This window comes from Pan troglodytes, chromosome 4 (genome assembly GCF_028858775.2).
Source record: "Pan troglodytes isolate AG18354 chromosome 4, NHGRI_mPanTro3-v2.0_pri, whole genome shotgun sequence".
NCBI classification, from domain to species: domain Eukaryota; kingdom Metazoa; phylum Chordata; class Mammalia; order Primates; family Hominidae; genus Pan; species Pan troglodytes.
The window spans coordinates 139,251,893-139,271,123 of NC_072402.2; the positions used below are offsets into that span (position 1 = coordinate 139,251,893).

At 40.6% G+C, this 19,231-nt stretch overlaps 1 protein-coding gene across 1 annotated transcript in view; it reads right to left on the minus strand.

Annotated features, from left to right (window-relative positions):
* Positions 1-19,231, minus strand: part of DIAPH1 (diaphanous related formin 1) — a 103,625-nt gene that overhangs the window by 15,445 nt on the left and 68,949 nt on the right. The window contains exon 19 of the mRNA XM_016953957.4: positions 3,874-3,972. Within this exon, the coding sequence (XP_016809446.4) occupies positions 3,874-3,972 (99 nt within the window). The remainder of the gene's footprint in view (positions 1-3,873; positions 3,973-19,231) is intronic.

The following is a 19,231-nucleotide window of genomic DNA, read 5'->3' on the forward strand; positions in this document are numbered from 1 at the left end:
TCTCCTTCTGGTCCCTGGTCAGTCTAGCCATTTCATTTCTCTACTCTGACACCTAGGCTGATGCGGACTGGAGTCTATGAATTTGCAGTAGCACCAATGATAACTGGGGCCTCTGTGCTGTTAGCAATTCTCTTTGTGTGTCCCAATTCCACTCTCTCCCACCCTTCTTGGCAGGTGCTCCAACATATTCCCACTTTCCCCACTGCCCCACCACTTCCCCATTTGTTCCAGGAAGACCCTGCTCCTCCTTCACTGAGAAAAATCAAAGCCACTGGTCAAATTACTTGCTCAGCTTTCTCTTATCCTACTTAAAAATAAAGCACTAGGGCTCTTGGTTAGAGCCAGACTAGAAAAGACTCAGATAAGCCTTTTGGAATCGCCTAGAAGAAAACTATACCAACATTTTCGTAAGCTTATAGGAGGCATGTGTTCATATACGTATTTACGTCTAAGTATATATACTCCCATGTACTCATCCTTTCCTCATGTGTCAACAGAAGAGGCAGCCCCACAGACCCTTCCCTTCAGCATATATACATAATCAAGTTTTTTAAATCTTACTCAATGTTCCTCTCTAAATTACCAGTTTCTCTTTCTTTCACTTTATAGCAATCTAAACTAGCCTATTCTCTCTCACTTCCACGACTCTGATTTATTCCATAACCACAAAGCCAATGAAAAGATGGCAGCCACTTAGAGAATATACTTTAAGTAAGACACCAACCTGCTACCTCTCACATCCACCTCCCCGAAAAGACAATCTATTCTTGCTGAATTTTCCTATTTCAGTAAATGGTACCACTTTCCGCAGAGTGACCTAAACCTCAAAGCACCTTCTCCTTTATCCCAAATCACTAAATTCCATTAATTTTACCTTCTCTCTCTCTCTCTTTTTTTTTTTTTTGAGACAGCATCTCACTCTGTTGCCCAAGCTAGAGTGCAGCAGTGCAGTCATAGCTCATGGCAGCCTGGACCTCCCAGCCTCAAGCAATCCTCCACCCACCTCAGTCTCCCAAGTGGCTGGGACTATAGGCATGCGGCACCACATCTGGCTAGTTTTTTATTTTAATTTATTTATTGCTTGAGATGAGTCTCACTCTGTCACCCAGGCTGGAGTGCAACGGCGTGGTGTCGGCTCACTGCAACCTCCGCTTCCCAGGTTCAAGCGATTCTCCTGCCTCAGCCCCATGAGTAGCTGGGATTACAGGCGTGCTCCACCATGCCCAGCTAATTTTTCTATTTTTAGTAGAGACAGCATTTTGCCATGTTGACCAGGCTTGTCTCGAACTCCTGACCTCCAGTGATCCACCTGCCTCGGCCTCCCAAAGTGCTGGGATTACAGCCATGAGCCACTGCACCTAGCCTAATTCTACCATCTTAATATCCTCTCCCTCTCTTATTCTCATCACCTTAGTTTCAGGCCCTGATCACATCTCACCTAGTTCAAAACAATGACATAACTCATCTCTGCCTATAGTCTCCCCTTACCTTAGCAATCCAGCCTCAAAATCACTGCCAAAGCAGCCTTCCTAAAAATTACACAGGATAATCTCACTCATTTTCCTGATTTAAACTTTACTCAGTTGTATTCAACTACTTGCAGTTCCTGAACTGCACAATGTTATCTCATGCTCTCATACATGCTGATCCCTCTCCTGAAACAAGCCAACCTTCCTGCCTTCACTTAATTTTTTGGTTTTTTTTTTGAGACGGGTCTTACTCTGTTGCCCAGGCTGCAGTGCAGTGGTGCAATCACAGCTCACTGCAACCTCAAATTCCTGGGCTCAAGTGATCCTTCTGCCTTAGCCTCCTGAGTAGTTGACTACTGGCACACGCCACTGTGCTCAGCTAGTATTTTATGTTTTGTAGAGACAGGGGTCTTGCTTTGTTTCCCAGGCTGGTCTTGAACTCTTGGTCTCAAGCAATCTTCCCACCTCAGCTTCCTGCTGGGATTACAGGAATGTGCCACCATGCCCAGCCTCCTTAATTGGTCTTTCAACTCAGTTTAAGTAGTACCTCCTTTAGAATATCTTCTGGGATTTGCCCCTCCAACACTAACCCCCACTTGATTTAGATCTCTCCCTTCCTAGTACTCTCATAAACATTCTAGCATACCTCCATCATAGCATTTATCAATCTGCGCTGTTATCATCTGCCTTTCTGTCTTTACCAAATACGTGGCTCATGCAGACAGGGACTATTGTCTTATTCAGCTTTGTATCGTTAGCACATGAGAGACATTTAATCACTGTTGAATCACTAAATTCCATCTTCCAGACCATCCTATCCTATACTACTCTCAATTTTTTTTCTTAAATTCTGTTTTCCATATCAATATCATAACACTAGAAATCATAATGTACTACACCATTGTCTTTCTTGTATCATTTTTTAAACCAATTACTCATGTCTTATGTTCCTAGAGATACTCTTGGGAAGAGGAACTGACTCACAATACTTTAATCTCCATAAGACTTCACCACAGACACTATGTAGTAATAGTTATTGACAATAATTTAAGATTATATAATCAAGAATAATGTGACAGTTTACTGGTCTCATTGTATCACTGACTTTACTTATGGGTATGTGTACTTATTGGCAGTGTGATCTGGGCACTTCGCATCATTTAAACTTTGGTTTTCTCATTTGGAAAAACAGGGACAATAACTGCATCACAAGACTATGAGTGGGTTTTACGGAAAATACCCTTTCATCTCTGGAACACATGCCTAGTATGTGCCTAATAGAGCCTATAACATAGCACACCCTGAAATATTTGTCAAATAAATATTTAAGTCTATATTTCTTGGTATGAAGTAGGTAGATGAGTAATTAAAAAGAACAAAAATTTAACATTTTTCCTGATCATCAAATAAGTACTACCTATATCAACTTTGCAGAGGAATTTCTCATTTGAAATTTTGCTACCAAAGAGTTACAAGTATACGTGGAAACTTCAGAACAGAACCCTTCTCTGGAGTTACTGATCCTACTCTGAGAAGTACAAAATTTACCTTAGTTATTTTAAATCACAAAGTAATTTTAAATTTAATTGAAGCCAAGCTAGTACCTTTACTTATCAGAAAGTGAAAGCTGGGCATGGTAGCTTACATCTGTAATCCCAACATATTGTGAGGCTGAGGTGGGCAGATCACTTGAGGCCAGGAGCTTAAGACCAGCCTGGGCAACATAGCGAGACCCCTTCTCTATTTATTTAATAAAAAAGCAAAAGTGGGAAAGAGGAAATGTCCAGTGGCTAGACCATCTGTGGTAGACTTTCTGTGAATGCAATGGACATAGTAAGAACTTTTAAATAAGAAAGTCAGAGGCACGGCTGGGCGGATCACCTGAGCCCAGGAGTTTGAGACCAGCCTGAGCAACATGGCAAAACCCCATCTCTACAAAAAATTAGCTGAGCATGGTGGTGCACACCTGTAGTCTCAGCTACTTGGGAGGCTGCAGTGGAAGAATCAACTGAGCCCAGGAAGCTGAGGTGGCAGTGAGCTGTGATCGCATTATTACACCCCAGCATGGGCAACAGAGTGAGACTGCGTCTCAAAAAAAAAAAAAAAAAAAAAAAAAAAAAAAACAAAGGCTCAAATCCCAGACCTCCTTCTTACTAGCTTTATGACTAAGCAAATTCCTAAAAGTCTTAGCTTGTTTCCTTGACATAAAACTGGATACTTAAAAATCTTGCAGTGCTATTGAAGAAATTAAACATGATACTGAAAATTCACTGTGCAATGGTTGGTATATAGCAGGAATTGAACAATTAAAGTTCCATATCAAGGGACCATAGATTCAAGAGAATTAAAAATTCTTAAAAGAACTCCTTCACATTTTGAATAGTTGGGACCAAGAGATACTCACAGAGATTCTGGGCTGTCTTTGAATCCAACACCTTTAACTCTTTTACTTTTTTCTTTTGCACAGATTTCTTTTCTTCTCCACCTTCTTGATCCTTCTTGGCTAGCAGGGAAAAGATTAGAAAAGCATGATTAAGAGTAAGCCACCTCTGTGCTTTACTAAGCAACTACTGTCCAGCGTGAAATGGCCCCTCACTTCCTCTCTATTATAATGGTCTATTGTATTCCTTCAAAACTAACCTCCTCTTCAAACAACCACCCTTCTATTACTGAACCTCCCCCAACTCTAATAAATATCTCATTTTCATTTCTTCAATATTTATCAGTAATGCTTTCCTACCTACATCCTATCTACTTGCAGGGATCAGCAAGATGCCTGTAAAGGACCAGACAGTAACTATTTTAGGCTTTGCAGGCCATATGGTCTCAATTATTCAACTCTGCCACTGTAGCATGAAAGCAGGCACAGACAATACATAAATGAATGGGCATGGTTGTGTTCCATTAAAACTTGATTCACAAGAACAGTTGGTTAGTAGTAGTTCAGCAGTCCCCTTCCACCATGTTATCCTTCCTTTTGTGCCTATTTAAAAATCCAACTTATCTTTCAAGCTCCATCTTTTTTGTTTGTTTTTTGAGACAGCATCTCACTGTGTCACCCAGGTTGGACTGCAGTGGCGCAATCATGGCTCACTTGCAGCCTTGACCTCTTGGGCTCAGATAATTCTCCCACTTCAGTGTCCCAAGGAGCTGGGACTACAGGTGCAGGCCACCACGCCCGGCTAATTTTTGTATTTTTTGTGGAGATGAGGTTTCACCATATTGCCCAGGCTGGCCTCAAACTCCTGGGATCAAGCAATCTGCCTGCCTCAGCCTCCCAAACTGCTAGGAGTACAGGCATGAGCCACTGTTGCCCCACCTTAAGCTCCATCTTGAACATGACTTTCTCTAAAAAAATTTTGTTTTCTCAACTGCCTATGATTGAGGTAAAATATACTTCTGCCTTCTGCATTCTTTTCAGACTATCCAAAGCCATCATATTCTTCCCTTCTCATGAAACGTTCCCTGATAAATGATACTCACTCTCTGCTTTGATAAACTTATTTTCATGGTATTTGTTATCTATATCTCATCCAACAATTAATTATTCAATGTTTTGTGACATTGCATACGTATTATCTTGATCTTTTTAAAGCCTCTGTTATTTAATAAGTGTGGATATTTCTCATCCCACCTAGATTTTGAACTTCAAGGGCATGGGCAAAACAGTATTTCATTGTATCACTCCCTTAATGGCTCTCATGATAGTAACATTCTCTAAAAAATGGTTGATGCTGGCTATCCAAGGAGGGTTGAGCAATACATAGGAAAAAACCAAGTAACTATTCTGGACAGATATAATTGTAAAATACTTTGTACTATAGTGTAACTTGGTATCAAATTTTCAGAAAGTCATATGGGAATATCCCTGAAAGGAGAGTCGAGAAGCTGACAAAGCTAGCTGCCTCTGAGCAGAGGAATGGGGTGTTTGAACACGACAGTGGGAGGAATACTTTTGAACACAACCTTTTTATACCATTTGAATTTTAAACCACATGAAAAGTATTACCTGGTACAAATAAACAAGAATTAAAACAAAAAAGTTACATACAAAAGGTACAAAGAACTATAAAACACATTCACTCTTGGCTGGGCACAGTGGCTCACACCTGTAATCTTAGCACTTTGGAAGGCTGAGGTGGGCAGATCACTTGAGCTCAGGAGTTTGAGACCAACCTGACCAACATGGCAAAACCCTGTCTCTACAAAAAAAATTCAAAAATTAGCCGGGCATGGTGGCACGCACCTGTAGTCCCTGCTACTCAGGAGGTTGACGTGGGAAAATCACCTGAGCCCAGGAGGTTGAGGCTGCAGTGAGCTGTGATGGTGCCACTGCACTCCAGCCTGGATGACACAGTGAGAACCTGTCTCAAAAAAATTCACTGTTTTGGAGCTCAGTAGTCCCAGTTTGAGGAAGAAAAATACTAAATACACAAAGATTAATTATCTCAATAAATATTTATTGAGTACCTATATGTGCCAGGCTCCATTCTGGGCAATGGAAATAAAAGAAGTGAACAAAATAGAGAAAGATTCTTGCCTTCATGGAACTTACGTCCTAACAAAAATAAATAAACTAGACCATTTAATAGATAAAATAGTATACTATATTATCATAGCTGCTGTGAAAAGAAAAAGAGGGAAAAGGATGGGGGATTTGATGACGGGGGCAGTTTACAATTTTAGAGGGATGGTCAGGGAAGATCTCACTGTAAGTGACATCTGAGTAAAGACCTCTTAGAAAGTGAGGGAGCAAGCCACATAAACATCCAGGGGAAAGGGGCAAAAGCATTCCAGGCAGAGGCAATAACAAATGCAAAGGCCTGAGATAGAGCATGTTGGATGTGTTGTTGAAGGAGGAGCAAAAACGTCACTAAGGCTAGAAGTAGATGCAATGAAGGGAAGAGCAGGAGATGAAGTGAGAGAAGTAGGTAAAGACAGATCACATAAAAAAAATAGGCCTGGCATGGTGGCTCATGCCTATAATCCGAGCACTTTAGGAGGCCTAGGTGGGAGGGTCACTTGAGTCCAGGTGTTTGAGACAAGCTTGGGCAACATAGTGAGACCCTGTCTCCATTTAAAAAAAAATTTAGCTGGGCATGGTGGCACATGCCTGTAGTCCCAGCTACTTAGGAGGCTGAAGTAGGAGGATCACTGGAGCCCAGGAGGTTGAGGCTGCAGTGAGCCATGACTGTGCCACTGCACTCCAGCCTGGATGACAGAGAGAGTCCCTAGTCTCCAAAAAACGAAAATCATATAAAAAATGAAAATTGGCCAGACGCGGTGGCTCATGCTTGTAATCCCAGCACTTTGGGAGGCTGAGGCGGGCGGATCACCTGAAGTCGGGAGTTCGAGACCAGCCTGACCAACATGAAGAAACCCTGTCTCTACTAAAAATACAAAATTAGCCGGGTGTGGTGGCACATGCCTGTAATCCCAGCTACTAGGGAGGCTGAGGCAGGAGAATCGCTTGAACCTGGGAGGCAGAGGTTGTGGTGAGCTGAGATCGTGCCATTGCACTGCAGCCTGGGCAAAAAGAGCAAAACTCCGTCTCAAAAAAAAAAAAAAAAAAAAAAAAAAAAAAAAAAAAAATTATGGTCAGATAAAAATGGAGACAAAACACATCCAGATTATATCACAAAAACTTAGAAGCAGGGAAGGAGAAAAAAAGTATCTCATTTTACATAGGAAAAGTGAAAAAATATACATACATTATTGATGTTGAGAAATAGAAAACCATACTCATTTTTTTCTGCTTGTAGTGAGAAAAATAAAAGGTATAGATAGAAGGAAGGGATGAAAATGTCATTTTTGTGGAAGATATGACTATATATAGCAATTCAAGACAACCCAAGGAAGAACTACAAGAATTAATCATTCAGTAAGGTTGACAGATAAAAGACAAGCATATGCACTTCCAGTTCCACCAAAATGGAGTAGCTTCATGTAGAGGAAATACTTAAGACAGTTATATTTAAAAAGTGAGGAGGGCAAAGAGACTTAAATGGAAAAAAAAGTTGCTACACTTCACTCAACCTGGTAAAACACTGGGATAGGTTATGTATTAGACTGGGATAGGTTATATACGTATATTGTAATACCTACAACAACATCTAAGAAAACTATATAAAGCAATATACTCAAACACTGCAAATAAATCAAAATAGAATCTTTGTTTTTGAGGGGTTTTCTTGAGACAGGGTCTCATTTGGTCACCCAGGCTGGAGTGCAGTGGCTCAATCATGGTTCACTGCATCCTCAACCTCCTGAGCTCAAGCAATTCTCCCATCTCAGCTTCCCAGGTAGCTGAGACTACAGGCATGAGCCACCATGCCTGGCTGTTTTTTGGTTTTTTTTTTTTTGAGACAGAGTGTCGCTCTGTCACCCAGGCTGGAGTGCAGTGGCGCAATCTTGGCTCACTGCAAGCTCCGCCTCCTGGGTTCACGCCATTCTCCTGCCTCAGCCTCCTGAGTAGCTGGGATTACAGGCAACCACCACCACACTCGGCTAATTTTTTGTATTTTTAGTAGAGACAGGGTTTCACTGTGTTAGCCAGGATGGTATCAATCTCCTGACCTTGTGATCTGCCCGCCTCGGCCTCCCAAAGAGCTGGGATTACAGGCGTGAGCCACTGCGCTCGGCTTTTTGTTTTTTGAGACGGAGTCTCGCTCTGTCTCCCAGGCTGGAGTGCAGTGGCACAATCTCGGCTCACTGCAAACTCCGCCTCCCGGGTTCACACCATTCTCCTGCCTCAGCATCCCAAGTAACTGGGATTATAGGTACCCACCACCATGCAACCTCCGCCTCCTGGGTTCAGGTGATTCTCCTGCCTCAGCGTCCCGAGTAACTGGGATTACGGGAACCCACCACCATGCCTGGCTAATTTTTGTATTTTTAGTAGAGACGGGGTTTCACCATGTTGGCCAGGCTGGTCTCGAACTCCTGACTTCAGGTGATCCACCTGCCTCAGCCTCCCAAAGTGCTGGGATAACAGGCGTGAGCCACCGTGCCCAGCCCACCTGGCTAACATTTATATTTCTTGTAGAGACACAGTTTTGCCACGTTGCCCAGGCTGGGCTGGGCTCAAGCAATCCACCAACCTCAGCTTCCCAAAGTGCTGGGATTATAGACATGAGCCACCACACCCAGTCAATAGTTTTTCATTAAAGATTTTTGCTACCATATTCATAAAAAATATTGCTGTATAGTTTTTTCTTATGATGTCATTGTCTGATTTTGCCATCAGGGTAATACTAGCCTCATAAAATGAGATGTGACCCAGGCGTGGTGGCTCACGCCTGTAATCCCAGCACTTAAGGAGGCTGAGGCAGGCAGATCACTTGAGGCCAGGAATTCGAGACCAGCTTGACCAACATGGTGAAACCCTGTCTCTACTAAAAATATTAAAAAATTATCTAGGCATGGTGGCGCACACCTGTAATCCTAGCTATTTGGGAGGCTGAGGCATGAGAATCACTTAAACCCAGGAGGCGGAGGTTGCAGTGAGTGGAGATTGCCCCAGTGCACTCCAGCCTGGGCAACAGAGCAAGACCATGTGTCAAAAAAAGAAAAGAGTTGTCAAATATTCTATTTCTTGGAAGAGTCTGCAAAGAATTAGTGTTAATTGTATTAATTCTTCATTAAATGTTGGGTGGAATTCAGCAGTGAAGATATCTGGGCCTTTTCTTTTTGGGTAGTTTTTTGTGTGTGTATGTTTTTTTTTTGGGTTTTTTTTGGTATTTTTAGTAGAGACAGGGTTTCACCATGTTGGCCAGGATGGTCTTGATCTCCTGACCTCGTGATCCACCCACCTCGGCCTCCCAAAGTGCTGGGATTACAGGCGTGAGCCACCGTGCCCCCAGCCTTTTTTGGGTAGTTTTTGACTAATGATTCAATCTCCTCACATGTTACAGATCTATTCAGATTGTTTATTTTTTCTTGCGTCAGTTTTGGTAGTTTGTATATTTCTGGGAATTTGCCATTTCATCTGGGTTATCTAATTTGTTGGTGAACAGTTGTTCACAGTATTCTTTGTAATCCTCTTTATTTTATTTCCGGAAGGTTGGTAGTAATGTCTACTCTTTCATTCTGATTCAAGTCTCTCTTTTTCTTGGTCAATCTGGCTAAAGTTTTATGAATTTTGTTATCTTTTTAAATAATAAGCTTTTGGTTTCACTGATTGTCTCTATTTTTTTTTTCTATTCTCTATTTTGTTAATTTCCTCCCTAATCTCTATTATTTCTTTCCTTCTGCTTGCTTTAGATTTAGTTTGCTCTTCTCTTTCTAGTGTCTTAAGGTTGAAGGTTAGGCTATTGATTTGAGATCATTCTTCTTCCTTACTATGGGCATTTACAGGTCTAAATTACCCTCTAACCAGTGCTTTCTGTATATCTCATAAGGCATAAGGTTGTTTTTTTTCTTTTTTTTGAGACGGAGTCTTGCTCTGTCACCCAGGCTAGAGCGCAGTGACATGTTCTCAGCCCACTGCAACCTCCGCCTCCTGGGTTCAAGCAATCCTCCTGTCTCAGCCTCCTTCTCGAGTAGCTGGGATTACAGGCACATGACACCATGCCTGGCTAATTTTTTTTTTTTTAGACGGAGTCTCGCTCTATCGCCCAGGCTAGAATGAAGTGGCACAATCTCGGCTCACTGCAACCTACGCCTCCCGGGTTCAAGCGATTCTTCTGTCTGAGCCTCCCAAGTAGCTGGGACTACAGGCGCCTGCCACACGCCCAGCTAATTTTTATAGTTTTAGCAGAGACGGGGTTCCATCATACTGGCCAGGCTGGTCTCGAACTCCGGACCTCGTGATTCGCCTGCCTCAGCCTCCCAAAGTGCTGGGATTACAGGCGTGAGCCACCACACCCAGCCTAAGTTTTGTATTTTTAGTAGTGATGGGGTTTCGCCATGTTGGCCAGGCTGGTCTCGAACTCCTGACCTCAGGTGATCCACTCACCTTGGCCTCCCAAAGTGCTGCGATTACAGGCATGAGCCACTGCACCTGGTCTCAGGAAAATTTTTAAACAGACGTGACACCAGCACTGTCACCTATCAAAAGATGCCATTTCAGGCCGTGTGTGGTGGCTCACGCCTATAATCCCAGCACTTTGGGAGGCTGAGGTGGGCAGATCACCTGAGCTCAGGAGTTCGAGACCACCCTGGGCAACATGGTGAAACCCCATCTCTACTAAAATACAAAAAATTAGCCTGGTGTGGCGGCACTCGCCTATGGTCCCAGCTACTCTGGAGGCTGAGGCATGAGAATCGCTTGAGCCCGGGAGGGGGAAGTTGCAATGAGCTGAGATCATGCCACTGCACTCCAGCTTGGGCTATTTCATCAAATATATGATGGCAGCAATTATAAAATACACACTATTTTATGCACCATTAAAAATGAAAGAGTCCTGCCAATGAAACTATGACATCCACTGTGAGAAACATCATGATTTCAGAGATGTTTAAAAAATCATATCAGCATTTGACAAAATTTAAAATCCTATTCATGATTTAAAACTCTAGGTAAACTTGGAATTAATGGGAACTTCCTCAACCTGATAAAGAACATTTACGAAAAATTTACAAATAGCTTTATGCTTAATTGTGAAAGATTGAATTCTGAGACTCTAGAAACCAGGAACAAGGTAAAGATGTTTGCTCTCACTACTCTCTAAATTATATTTCTTTATATATACTTAAGGGCTGTGCACAGTGGCTCATGCCTGTAATCCCAGCACTTTGGGAGGCCAAGGCAGGTTGATCACTTGAAGTCAGGAGTTCGAGATCAGCCTGGCCAACGTGGTGAAAGCCTGTCTCTACTAAAAACACAAAAATTAGCTGGTGGTGGTGTGTGCCTGTAATCCCAGGTACTCGGGAGGCTGAGGCATAAGAATCGCTTGAACCCGGGAGGCGGAGGTTCTAGTGAGCCAAGATTGTGCCACTGCACTCCAGCCTGGGCAACAGAGCAAGATTCTGTCTCAAAAAAAAAAAAAAGAAAGAAAGAAAGAAAAAGAAGAAAGAAAGAAAAAGAAATGAACAACTAGAAAGAGAAATAAAGTACCATAAGAAAAAAGCAAATAAATAAATAGAAAAGAAGAGAAAGAAACACTTCAGTTACATTTCAGTTATGTGAACAAAAGTTACGTGACCCAACTGTATGCTAAAAACCACAAAACACTGATGAGAGAAATCAAAGACCTATATAAATGGAAAGATACATGATGTTCATAGAACATAAAATTCAACATTGAAAGATGTATATTTTCCCCAAATCGATCTACAGATTCAACATATCCTTTCATCCTATTAAACGGAATCACCATGTGACCTAGCAAATCCACTCCTAAGGCATATATCCCCCAAAACCAAAAACAGCTACTCAAATGGATACAAGTACATGCACATTCATAGCAGCTCTATTCAAAATAGACAAAAGGTAGAAATAGTCTAACTGTCCACCAGGCGCAGTGGCTCATGCCTGTAATCCCAGCAGTTTGGGAGGCCTTGGCAGGCGGATCATGAGATCAGGAGTTCGAGACCAGCCTGGCCAACATGGTGAAATGCCATTTCTACTAAAAATACAAAAAATTAGCTGGGCATGGTGGCGCATGCCTGTAATCCCAGCTACTCGGGAGGCTGAGGCAAGAGAATCACTTGAACCCAGGAGGCAGAGGTTGCAGTGAGCCAAGATCGTGCCACTACACTCTGGACTGGGCAACAGAGTGGGACTCTGTCTTGGGAAAAAAAAAAAAGAAAGAAATTGTCTGTCTGTCAATTAATGCATAAACAAACTGTGGCATATGCAATGGAATATTATTCTGCCATAAAAAGTAATGAGCTACTGATAACATGATACAATGTGGAGAATTCTCAAAAACATCATGCTAAAGTGAAAGAAGCCAGACACAAAAGTCACATATATTATTTCACTTATATGAAATATTCAGAAGAGGTAAATCTATAGAGACACACATAGACTGGTGATTGTTAGGAGCTAAAGGGATGGAGGAATGAGGAGCAACTGCTTAAAGTGTAAAGGATTTCTTTTGGGAGTGATGAAAATGTTTTGGAACTGGATAGATATGATGGTTGTACATTATGAGTATACCAAATGCCACTAAATTGCTTGCTCTAAAATGGTTAATTTTATGTTGTGTGAATTTCATCTCAATAAAATTGTTTATTGTCTTACATGTTTAAAAACTAATTCAATTGGTGAAACTTGAATATGGATAGTATATTAGATAACAGTATCCTATCAATGATAAATTTTCTAAATGTGATAATTACACTGTGGTTATAGAACTTGTATTTAGAAGATGCATGCTGAAGAATTTAAGGGTAAAAGGTCATGCTGTTGGTACTTCATCTCAGTTTAGTTACAAAAAAAAAAAAAGAAAATGTTCATAGTAGCATTATTTATAATAGCCAAAAAGTGGAAACAATCCTAATGTCCATCAACTGATGAATGGAAAAAACAAAATGTGGTGTCATAAAAAGGAATGAAGTGCTAATACATGCTGCAACACGAACCTTGCAAGCATCATGATTAGTGAAAGAAGCCAGACACAAAGGGCACATACTTTATTAATTATATTGACACAAAATGTCCATGACAGGCAAATCCATATGATAGTAAGTAAATTAGCAGATGCCAAGTTGGGTGGAATGGGAAGTAGGAAGTGGCTGCTAGTGGATTCAGGGTTTCTTGTAAGCATGATAAGAATGCTGTGGAATTAGATAGTGGTAATGGCTGGACAACTTTCTGAATACAGACTATCCCTGACTTAAGATAATTCAACCTAACAATTTTTTTTAGCTTATGATGGTGCAAAAGCCATATGCATTCAGTAGAAATTGTACTTCAAATTTTGATTCAAAATTCATTATCAACATTATAAAACTGGCTTTGCGTTACATTATTTTGTCCAATTGTAAGCTAATATAAGTGTCCCGAGCATGTTTAAGGTAGGCTAGGCTAAGAAAGATGTTTGGTAAGTTAGGTGTTATTAAATGCATTCCAACTTAACAATATTTTCGACTCACAATGGCTTTCAGGACATAATTCTATTGTAAGTCAAGGAGCATCTGTACACACACAAAAAATGGGATTGTATACTTTAAAGATGAATTTTATCATATGTGAATTATATGTCAATACAATCAATAAATAAATGTATACATGCATATAGACAAGCATGCATCTATACAACGGACCATAGAACTAAATGGAAAACCTAAAACTACCAAACATCTAGAAGAGAACAGGGGAAAATCTTCACAGCTTTGAGGTGGTAATAATTTCTCAGGTAAGACACACAAAAAAGTATAAATCGGCCGGGCACGGTGGCTCACGCCTGTAATCCCAGCACTTTGGGAGGCTGAGGCAGACAGATCACAAGGTCAGGAGATCGAGACCATCCTGGCTAACATGGTGAAACCCTGTCTCTAGTAAAAATACAAAAAATTAGCCGGGCGTGGTGGCGGGCACCTGTAGTCCCAGCTACTCGGGAGGCTGAGGCAGGAGAATGGTGTGAAACTGGGAAGTAGAGCTTGCAGTGAGCTGAGATGGCACCACTGCACTCCAGCCTGGGCGACAAGAGTGAGACTCCATCTCAAAAAAAAAAAAATAAAAATAAAGAAAGAAAAGAATACAAAACATAAAAAGAAAAATTGATGAAGCAGACTTCATCAAAATTAAAAACTTCTGTTCTTTTGAAGACATTATTAAGAAATGAGAAGACAAGATTGGGAGAAAATATCTGCAAAACACTTATCCGATAAAGAACTAGTATACCCAACACAGATTAAAAAGTTATGACTCGATCATAAGAAAACAACCCAATTTTTAAAAATGGACAGATTTGGAAAGTCACTTTACCAAAGAAGATATACAGATGGCAAATTAAGCACAGAGAAAGCTGCTCAATATCATCAGTAAGTCATGAAAACTATGTACTAGGAATTAAACTCATTAGGAATTAAAACTACAAAGTCTAACCTTTTAAAATCACTAAAAACAAAACCAAACAAAACTGATGAGACTTAAGTGTTGGTGAGGATGCAAAGCATTTGCAACTCTCATACATTGCTAGTGGAAATGAAAAATGGTACAGCCACTTTAAACAGTTTGGCAGTTTCTTATACAGTTAAACATACATTTACCATACCATATGACCCAACAATCTCATCCCTAGGTGTTTATCCCTCCAAAATGAAAATATATTTGTCTAGACAAAATCCTGTATGCAAATGTTTCTATCAGCTTTATTCATAATTGCCAAAAACTGGATACAACCCAGATGTCCATCAGCCAGTGAATGGACATAATGGACATTATGCTAAAATCAAAGAATCCAGACTGAAAAGGCTACTTAGTGTATGATTCTACTTATATGACAGTCTGAAAAAGACAAAACTGTCAGAAAATACATCAGTGGTATGCCAGGGTTTGGCAATAAGGAGGAGGACTGACAAATGAACATGAAGGATCTTTTTGGAGTGACTGTGATTATATGGCCGTATACATTTGTCAGCCATATAATACTGTACACATAAAAAGGGTGAATTTTACTATATATAAATTATATCTCAGCAAACCTGACTAAACAAATTGTATCTTCAAGGCCAATACAGTAGGATAAAGCTAAAATAACTATAATAGTGTGAGAACAGCTGGACACAGTGGCTCATGCCTGTAATCCCAGCACTTTGGAAGGACAAGTGGTAGGACTGCTTGAGTCCAGGAGCTCGAGACCAGCCTAGGCGACACAGTCTGTCTCTACAAGAAATAAAAAATTAGTCAGGCATGGTGGCACATGCTTATAGTCCCAGCTGCTTAGGAAGCTGAGGTAGGAGGATCCCCTGAGCCCAGAAGGCTGAGGCTGCTGTGAGCTGTGATTATGCCACTGTGCTCAGCCTGGGCAACAGAATGAGACCCTGTTTCAGAAAAAAAGCAACAACAAAAAACAGTGTGAGATGATGAGAGAAGAACACATTAAGCAAATAAAGAAATAAAAGAAATTCCATAAACAGACATATATTTTAGGCTTCGTGGACCATATATTAATAGTTTCTGTTGCAACTACTCAACTCTGCTGGCATAATATGAAAATAGTCATTGACAATGACAATAGAATGGCTGTGTTCCAATAAAACCTTATTAACAAAACATGTTGGCTGTAGTTTGCTGACTCCTGGTCTAACCAATAGTGTTGGGACGACTGGCTTTCCATTTTAAATGAATATAGTAAGATCCTAATTTTATGATATTCACAAAACTAAATTCTAGATACATTAAAAATCTAACTATAAAAAACAGAAATATAATCTTGAATAAATGAAAACTTCCCTAAGAATAACAAAAAATCAAGATGGTATAAAGTAAAACATATGAGACTCTGGGGCTGGGCACAGTGGCTCATGCCTGTATCCCAGCACTTTGGGAGGCTGAGATGGGCAGATCACCTGAGGTCAGGAGTTTGAGCGCAGCCTGGCCAACATGGCGAAACCCTGTCTCTACTAAAACTACAAAAATTAGCCAGGCATGGTGGCGCATGCCTGTAATCCCAGCTACTCGGGAGGCTGAGGCAGGATAACTGCTTGAACTCAGGAGGCAGAGGCTGAAGTAAGCCAAAACTCCGTCTCAAAAAACAAACAAACAAACAAAATATGAGACCAGCCAGGCGCGGTGGCTCACACCTGTAATCGCAGCACTTTAGGAGGCCGAGGCAGGTGGATCACGAGGTCAGGAGTTCAAGACCAGCCTGCCCAACGTGGTGAAACCCCGTCTCTACTAAAAATACAAAAATGAGTCGGGCATGATGGCAGGTGCCTGTAATCCCAGCTACTTCGGAGGCTGAAGCAGGAGAACTGATTGAACCCGAGAGGTGGAAGTTGCTGTGAGCTGAGATCGTGCCACTGCACTCCAGCCTGGGCGACAGAATGAGACTCTGTCTGAAAAAAAAAAGAAAAAAAAAAAAAAGAGACTCTTCTCCTTAAGCTGGGAGCACAAAAGGCTATATCCTTAAAGTTGAATAAAACAGGCTCACAGCTGAAAGCCTTAGAAAGACTACACTCTAGGAACAGGGTGAAAGAGGTAGATCAAGCTTTTCCAAAACCACAACCACGTCTTGGCACAGCTCAATTCCTGACTGGATTAACACAATCAGCCTCTACTATTATCTGTCTAGAGAGCAAAGTGTGACTTCTCTTTTCAGAGAAAAGTAACATCATCTGGAGTTTCCACCATTGTTATATGCAATGCCTGGGCATTTAATCAAAACTACTAGTAATGTCAAAAGGGAGGATCATTTGCCCAAAGTTCAAGGAACAAACCAATAGGAACAGATTCACATACAACTCAGACATTACAGTTTCCCAAAAAGGACTTTAAAATCACTCTGGTTAACATGTTCTGGAATATAGAGGAAAAAATAAAAATAAATGAAGACGGAGAAGTTCATCAGAGAAGTAGAATTTACTTTTAAAAAATCTATGAACATTCAGCCAGGCGCGGTAATCCCGCACTTTGGGAGGCCAAGGCGGGCGGATCATGAGGTCAGGAGATCAAGACCATCCTGGTTAACACAGTGAAACCCCATCTCTACTTAAAATACAAAAAATTGGCCAGGCATGGTGGCAGGTGCCTGTAGTCCCAGCTACTCGGGAGGCTGAGGCAGGAGAATGGTGTGAACCCAGGAGACGGAGCTTGCAGTGAGCCAAGATCGCGGCACTGCACTCCAGCCTGGGCGACAGAGCGAGACTCCGCCTCAAAAATAAATAAATAAAAATAAAAAATAAAAATCTATGAATATTCTACAACTAAAAAATATTAATATAATTGAAATTAAAAGCTCAACAGATGGGTTTAACAGTAGACATAGTAGGAATGGGTGAACTGGAAGACAGTAACAAAGATCCAAACTAAAAGCACAGAGGTTAAAAATGGTAAGAATGAAAAAGAATGTAATGGACAAGTGAGACACATTGAAAAGGCCAATGGTCCAACATATGTATAACTGGAGGCCCAGAAAGAGAAGAAAAATTGGACAGGAGCAAGATTTGAAGAGAAAATAGTTGTGTATTTTTCAGAAGTGATGAAAGCCTTCAACATACAGAATCAAGCAGCTCAGAGAAACTCAAGTATAAATACAAAGAAAACCACACTGTGGCATATCATCATAGTAAAACTGCTAAAAATTAGAGTTAAAAAAAAAAATCCTTGCTGGGTGTGGTGATCCAGATGATTCACACCTGTAATCCACTTTGAGAGGCTAATGTGCGTGGATTCCTTGAGCCCAGGAGTTTGAGACCAACCCAGGCAACACAGTGAGACTCCATCTTTACAAAACAACTAAAAAATTAGCTGGATGCGGTGGTGCACGCTTGCAGTCCTAGCTTCTCAGGAAGCTGAGGTAGGAGGCTCACTTAAGCCTGGGAGCTCAAGGCTACCATGAGCTATGATTGCGCCACTCCACTCCAGCCTGGGCGACAGAGCAAGATCTTGTTCCAAAAAAAAAACCCTCAAAATAGCAGGGGGTGGAACATATTATCTTCAAATGAAAAACAATAAGACTGACAGTGGAATTCTTTAAAAAAAAAAAAAAAAAAAACATCTTCCAAAATATGGATGAAATAAAGATATATCCACAAAAAAACACAATTCATTAGCAGCACACCTGAACTAATATAGTAAAGGGAGTATTTATTCAGGCAGAAGAAAGAAAAAATTATCCCGAAGGAAATACAAAAATGTAGACAGGAAGCAAAAACACTAGAAAGGTGTTTCTAAGTGACTACTGGTATTACAAAGTAACAGTAAAAATATTTGTGGGGTTTAAAGCACCTACAGAATCAAACTGCATGACACCAATAACTCAAAAGGAAGGTACATAACAGAGCTAAAATGTTCCAGCCTGGGCAATAAGGGCAATAAGGTTGAGACCCTGTCTCTACAAAAAGTACAAAAATTAGCAAGCATGGTGATGTGTGCCTGTAGTCCCAGTTACTTGGGAGGCTCAGGTGGGAGAATCACCTAAGCCCGAGGAGGCTGAGGCTGCAGTGAGCCACAATCATGCCACTGTACTCCAGCCTGGGTGACAAAGTGAGACCCTGCCTCAAAAAAGAAAAATAAAAAAAGAAATGTTGTAAAGTTCTAGCATTATCTAGAGGGTAGTAAAATTATAATTTGTATTAGACTATCCTAAGTCAAGTATGTATATTGTAATTTTTAAGATACTCACTAGGAGGATAGTAAAAAGGTATATAACGACAGGGGAAATGTGAAATAATACAGTTCTAAATTAATCCGTAAGAGGGCAAAAACAGAAAAAAGAACATAAATCATGAAAATCAAACAGAAAACAAATAGAAATAGGGTATATATCAACTCCAATGGATTAAATATATGAAAAGACTAAAACTGTCAGACTGGAGTTACAAAACATACTAAATATGTGCTGCTTATAAGGGACACACCTTAAATAAAGACACAGATATATTGAGAGTAAAATAGTGGAAGAAGATGTACTAATCAAAAGAACAATAATCAAGAGAAAACTGGTGTAGCTATACTAGTATCAGATAGAGATATCATCTCTAATAACTGGCATGATACATACATTTCATAATAAAGGGTCAATCCTTGAGGAAAATATAATAATTCTAAATCTAAAAATATCCAATAATTTAGTTTTAAAATATATAAAGTTAAAAATTGAGTGAACTAAAGGCTGAAAAAGACAAATCCATAACCACAGTGGAAG